Source organism: Calidris pugnax, unplaced genomic scaffold (genome assembly GCF_001431845.1).
Source record: "Calidris pugnax isolate Ruff unplaced genomic scaffold, ASM143184v1 scaffold187, whole genome shotgun sequence".
Lineage (NCBI taxonomy): Eukaryota > Metazoa > Chordata > Aves > Charadriiformes > Scolopacidae > Calidris > Calidris pugnax.
Genome location: NW_015090969.1, coordinates 2,744,041 through 2,750,626, shown reverse-complemented (window position 1 = coordinate 2,750,626; position 6,586 = coordinate 2,744,041). Strand labels below are relative to the sequence as shown.

Here is a 6,586-nt window from a genome sequence, read left to right as displayed (position 1 = left end):
CCCGCGCGCCCCGCGCCGCGCTTCCCGCGGCCGCCATCTTGCAGCGCCCCGATTGGTGGAGCAAGACCCGCCCGCCCCATCGTTACCAGGGAGACGCCGGCGCGTGCGCCGTGGGGCGTGGTGGGGCGGGGAGGGGCAGGGCTTGAGCGGGGCCGGGCCTGGCGGCGGCGGCTCCGTGCCGGGAGCGGTGGCGGCGGCGGGCCCGGAGGGGTCAGAGGGCAAGCGGCGGCAGGGCGTGGGATGACGGGCCGAGGGGTCACACGCTGAGGGGTGATAGGGCAAAGGGCGAAAGGGCGAGGGGTCACAGGGCGGGGATCTCAGCGCGGGGCCCCACCGACCCCCTTTTCATCAAGGCACAAAACGTCCCGCAGCTCCGGCTCGGCGCTGAAGGGCTTGTCCCGGGCAGACACAGCCGGTGTGTCAATGTTCAGGTGTCACAGGGAAGTGAAATCTGTTTAATTTCCTTGTGTTTGTGTTAATAACTGGCAGGTACTGAAGAAGTCTTGGGCACAAATTGTGATGGTATTGCTGTCTTTCAGCATTAAAATTTGTGCCTAGAAACAAGTTAGCTTGACTAGACTAATTTAAATCCGCTTTTGCAAGTTCTCTTTTTTACAGGTGAGAATTCTGTGTATTTTATTCAAAAACCTGTTGCAGAACCAAAAACGTCGAAGACTGAAGAAACAATACCTAGCCTGGAAGAAACTGTTATCATGCAAAGTTATAGACAAAGGGTTGTACATGGAGAAACACTAGCTACGAGTTTGTGTCACCAATTTTTGCTTCTAATGTGAAATCCAAGTTTGCACATGCATGTTAAGAACACTAAACGGGCTGTAAGTACTTACAGTTCCTACACAGGAAGGATGCTTTAGTGGGTGGTTGTTCAGCTCCCAGAAGATGCTCCTTTAGCACATTTTAAGCTGTATTATTGAAAAGTTTTTCTGGTGTGCTAGTTTCAAAACTGCACAAATTCAAGGATGGGGCTGCTGGGCTACATGGCATTGCTGTAAAATAAAGCAACGGGGGGACATTATGCCTGACAAACAAATCATGAGCCGGTGTGGCGCCACTGCCACAGAAAAGGTGCAAACAGCAAGCATCATAGTTAGGCATAGTGTGCACATATGTTAGATGTGTGAAATAATTCTTGTGCTCCACAGTGGCAAGGCCGGAGCTGAGCAGTACATCTAGTGAGAAGTAGCAAAGGAACTGGTTATCATAACTGTCCTCAAATGGAAAAAAGTTGATGGCAAATAATGTGTTTTTCACATCCACGCTTTAGAGGACAACTGCAAATTCGTTTACATTAATTGTAAAGAGGTTCAAATTAAAGATGAAACAGAAAGAAGCAAAAGTGTTTAAAAAGCAAGGCTAATGAAGCTCTGAAGATTATGCAGTCTCTAACATTTAAGAATTTTTTTTTGTTTTTTAAATAGTAACAAACAGGTATAGTTGATCTTGGTCTGAAACAGGACACAAGATTAAACATCTCCAGGGTTCCCTTCCAGTCTCATTTTTCTACAATTCAATACATTTGCATGAATCTGGGTAGGAAAAAATTGAGAGCTCAGTCCAGGCAGTCAAATTAGAAAATGCAAATCTGCATCTGAGTTTTAAAGCTTAGTGCACATTTTTTGTGTTAAATTTGTAATCTCTTTTTTTTCATTTTTTTATATGCTGTGAAAAAAGCAGCCTGCTTTCTTTACAATACACAAATCTTTGATCTAAACATCCCCCTCAGTTTGCAGACTTTTTTTCTGAGTCTTATCCTAGATTATGAATAGGGTGTGGCCATCTTTATCCAAGAAAGAGGATAAAAGAGCAAAATTAATCTTTGCTTCCTTTCCCTTCAAACAAAACATGTCCAGCACCAGACTTTCAATTAATAAAGGTATGAAAACTGTCTGGTTTTTCATATTTGGAGTATTTTTTTCTGACTTTCTTGTGCATCTTGCAGAATGATGCTATAGTTTATTTTGTTCTGAGTACTTCTTTCCAGTGTAGTCTACTAATTAGGATGGGAAGCTGAGAAACTGGACTGCTGGTACTCACACTTATTTCTTCCACTGCAAGTCCCTGTCTCCCTGCAGCCCCAAACCAGGACAGTATTCATGTGAAAAGCACCAAATTGCAGGCCCTGATTTCAAGTGGGAATTAGACTCCTAAGCGAAGGTACTTAACGCGGTAGCTAAACTTACTGAAGGAGTAAAGATCATACTTGTCTGTGAAAAACTGTGTTTCATACTTGTCTGTGAAAAACTGTGTTTAAGCACTGTACTGCATTATCACGCTAATTTTCATGTGCACAGTGGACACATCTAACGACACCCCAGCCTAATACCCCATGTTACCCCCACTCTGCCGACCGGGAGCAAACACTGCAGGGAGCACTGCCCTGGCCCCGCACCAGCAGCCCCCCAGGACCCGCTGTGCTGTGGGGAGCGCTGTCCTGGCCCACAGCCCCCACTCCCCGCACACCCCGAGGCTTTTCCCGGAGTGGTGTCTGTCGGTGGGTGATGGTTCGCTCCTGACAGCGTGGGTGTTGGTGCTCCTTTCCAGCTCTCTGGTTTTAAATAAATACCAGTTCCTTAGATGGGGTTTGGCTGTGAAAAGATCGAGAACCTTTGTTCCAACAGGCAGCTCCAGGAAGCAGATGGCTAACATGTGCCTCACAAACTTAACGTCCTTCTGTGACAAGGTGACTGTTACCGGTAGATGGAGGGAAGGCAGTGGATATGTTTGGGGGTTTTATTTAGCAAAGCTTTTGATACTCTCTTTCATGGTATCCTTCTGGACAGCATGTCCAGCACACAGCTACCACCCCCACCAGTGCTGCCTCCAGTTCTGGGGCCACCAATGTCAGAAGGATGTGGACCTGTTGGAGCGGGGCCAGAGGAAGCCACGGAGATGCTGGGAGGGCTGGAGCCCCTCTGCTGGGAGGGGGGGCTGAGAGAGTTGGGGGGTTCAGCCTGGAGAAGAGAAGGCTCCAGGGAGACCTCAGAGCCCCTTCCAGTCCCTCAAGGGGCTCCAGGAGAGATGGGGAGGGACTCTTGATGAGGGAGGGGAGCTGAAAAGACACTGAAAGAGGGGAGAGTGTGTGCTCCAGGAGCAGCAAACATAGTGGGACAGCATCAACCTTGAACAACAATGCAATTGACTGCTCTCCTGTGGCCTTCAGGCAAAGGCTCTTACCATTACTGCTGTGCATCTATATTCTTAATTTGTGGACTGACCACAAAATATTCACCGTATGAATGCAACAAAAAAAGGACAGACATTTAATCATGCAAGCCTTACCTGGCTAAGATTGCCTCAGCAAATTAACTTACTTCCTTTAAAGTATACCTTTTACTTATTGACCCGCATATCACTTCCTTTGAATTCTCCTGACATATTCAGTAACAGAAAATGCACCGTGTGAGACCGCAATTCAGCCATTTCACTACAAACTAGGAGCGTTTCTTTGCAGCGTTCAGTCTGCAAAAAATCTTAGTAATATTCCATTTATGCTCATTTTTTATGCTTGTGCTTTGCCTGACTGTTTCAGCTACATTATTTCAACTGGTTTGAGATATCAGGGAAGATGAAAAAAAAAGTAACAATTCTAGCCACTACATATTTAATATTTAAGCAACTAAAAATCACCTTGTCTTCAAAGAGGGATTTCTACTTTAGCAGGAAATAGTACCTTTCTTAGTCTGATAAACATCTACTTTAATTCCAAAGCTCTGCATCACTGGAAATGACACAATGAATATACATGATGATTTCGTAGGCACTTAGATCCTAGTCTTGATCAGAGCTGCAGTTGCTCTACATTGCACAGGAGACGCTCCATATCTTGCCACACCTGTAAGACAACAGTGGGAGGAACAGGAGTACTGCTTTAAATCTGATAAATCACCCATGGGGTTAAATAGAAGCAAAAATATATGAGGTTTGGTCAATCTGAAGGGCTTAGCCCTCTGTTTCTCTTTCTGTATGTCACCATACATCCTGGAAGTGACACTACAGAGGGCCACATGGCTCCGTCTCCGCACAGAAGCATTACCAGTATCAGGTAAGGACAGCCGTGTTCACCACAGGAGAGACCCAGGCGTCAACGAAGTCCCTTTAGGCAGTCACCTGTTTTTCACTGCTTCTTAGAAATGTCACAGCCAAAACAACATTATATTTTACCTCAGTTAAAGGCAGTATTCTCATTCAGATACTGCCATAGATCTCTGGTTCCCAGAAGTATTTTTACTCATAGGGGCATTTTTAGCAGGAAGTCACTGTCCCAGACTAAAGGGCTGAGAAACTGAAATTGTGTGGATTATACTTCCCATGATATTATGCAGATCCTTTTTATGCTATTTTGAGCCTACTTACTAAATCCATTTTTGTAATGGTCATTTACCTGTGATTCATCATCCTTCACATTTAGAGGTAATCCTTTTGTCTGCTTTTGCCACCTCTTGTTCTGATGTTTGTCAGGACCTCTAATACGTGTAGTCCGCCAGACAGCTTGTGATATTTCATGGGGGTGCCAGCTACTGCTGCAGTGCATGAAAGCAGAAACTTACGCCATAATTGCTATACAGATCTGTTATATGGGTCCTGAGTGTGAATTTACAAGGAAAAGCAGGAACTTAGTAGGCTGGAAATCACTCATTCATTTCACCGCCTTATGCAGTGAACATTCACTAGGACTCAAGCCATCCCAACTCTACCGTGACAGCTCTGATTCACACCAGAAAGTGACAGAAATATTGTTCTATTATTTGGTGGTACAGTAGAAGAACACAAACTGGTCACATAAAACCCCACCTCTTAATTGTAAACAGCCTTCCCTCAAAGTTCTAGTATCTACGGTACAGAACCAGGCTGGGGTATTCTTTTTGAGCTTTCACTCCAGTTTGCGTGTCTCCTGTCTCTCTCCTCTCTGGCAGAAGGCCAACTGGAGAAGCGTCTCTGCACTGCAGTGAAAAGCTGCAGCTCTGGAAGGCTACCGTGTCAAAAATAACCAGCAAGTATTAGGACCGAATCACCTGAAAACAGAACGCACTTCTACCAACTGGTATGAAAATCTCTGACAGTCTTTCATCTTTATGTTTTCCTTCTGAGATCTACAATCCTATTTTCATGACAGAATTTATTGTACACTGGTATTTCTTTGCCAGTTTATTCACGTATTTACCTGCTTCAGTGCAATCCCTTGAGACAAACTAAATTAATGCTGCTATGCAAGTTACAAGACACAGAAATAAACTGAACCCTTTTGATGCAGTAGTTCTCTCTGTTCATGAGATTTATTTCATAAAGATTGTAGCCAGTGGTGTCACCACAATTTAATGTGAAAAAGACGTATTGCATCATCTCCTAAGTTGTCTGTTGAGAGCTAGAGCACCTTTTGATTAAAGACCTCAATTTGAGAAAACTCTGTAAGCTAGTAACATCAGCTGTAGCTCACAGAGATAAGTATTCTGGATTTTTCCCCCTTTCTGTCGTTGGCTTTTTTCCTAATTATCTTCTGTCAGAGTCTTATGATGCTATAGATTCACATATGCTTGCCAAAATCCAACTGTCTGAACCTTCTGAGGTTTCAGCTGCATCCTCGCTGCAGGCATGGTGGGCATGAAGGAACACAAGAGGGCAGGACCCTACGTTCTCTACCCCCCAAAACCTCCTGAGCCTGGCTCTGCTCTGTGGGAACCCAGCAGAGCGCAGGGGCTGAGCCTGACACTGCGTTAAGAAACGCTGCTGGTTGTTGCTGGCTTGGCTCTTGGTTTACAATAGCTGGGTCGCTTTTCCTCCACCCAGCTGCATCAGCACAGGATGGATCTCCCTTTCTTTGCCTTTTTTATCTGAAACTCCTTTCCGGTGGCTGTCCCTTGTCCAGCACACAGAAGTCCCACACTTTGAGTTTGCTCAGCTTTTCCACGTACCCCACTGGCATGTTCTGAGGATGTGGCTGGAACTGGCTGTCGGAGACACGCATCGTGCCCTGAACCAAGGCATCCCTGGGGCGTTAGTAGCTCACCCCTGGCTGTCACAGCTCACACGCCGGCAGCTAGCAAACTTCAGAGATTTTTCTTATATCTCACATTTCTGGAATCTAGGAAATCTCATTACTTACCGTTAGAGACCATTACACTTTACTTGGGCAGGAGAGAGAGCTACTGAGAAGGGATGAAGCTCTCATGGTTGTGCTTGCTGCCAGGCGATGGAGGAGATTGAGGGGACGTGAGCGGTGACTCCAAACTGGGGCGTCTCTTAGCACTGCCCTTCTCCGTGATTTTATTGCAGATACTGCAACAACTCAACGCCGGGCGTTTAAAAATCCCGGTGGATTTCTGTGTCCAGGCACATGCCTCACTCTCCAGCCGGGAGGGTACCAGGAGCCCCGCTCCCAGCTCTCCTCCGGCGGCCGGCAAGCCCTCAGCGCGGCAACGGCGCCGCTCCGCCCCGCCTGCCCACGCAGCGACCGCAGCCCCGCTCCCCGCGGCGGCCGAAGCTCCCGGACCCGCTGTCCCGCCAGGGCCGCGCTCCGCGCCTGCCGACGGGCCGGTGTGTGTAGGGCGGGGGGGGGGGGGGGGGGGGG

The 6,586-nt window shown here is 46.9% G+C and overlaps 1 protein-coding gene across 1 annotated transcript in view; it reads right to left on the bottom strand.

Annotated features, from left to right (window-relative positions):
- Nucleotides 1-6,586, bottom strand: part of TP53BP1 (tumor protein p53 binding protein 1) — a 37,776-nt gene that overhangs the window by 30,379 nt on the left and 811 nt on the right. Inside the window, exon 2 of the mRNA XM_014952708.1 lies at nt 87-263. Within this exon, the coding sequence (XP_014808194.1) occupies nt 87-263 (177 nt within the window). The remainder of the gene's footprint in view (nt 1-86; nt 264-6,586) is intronic.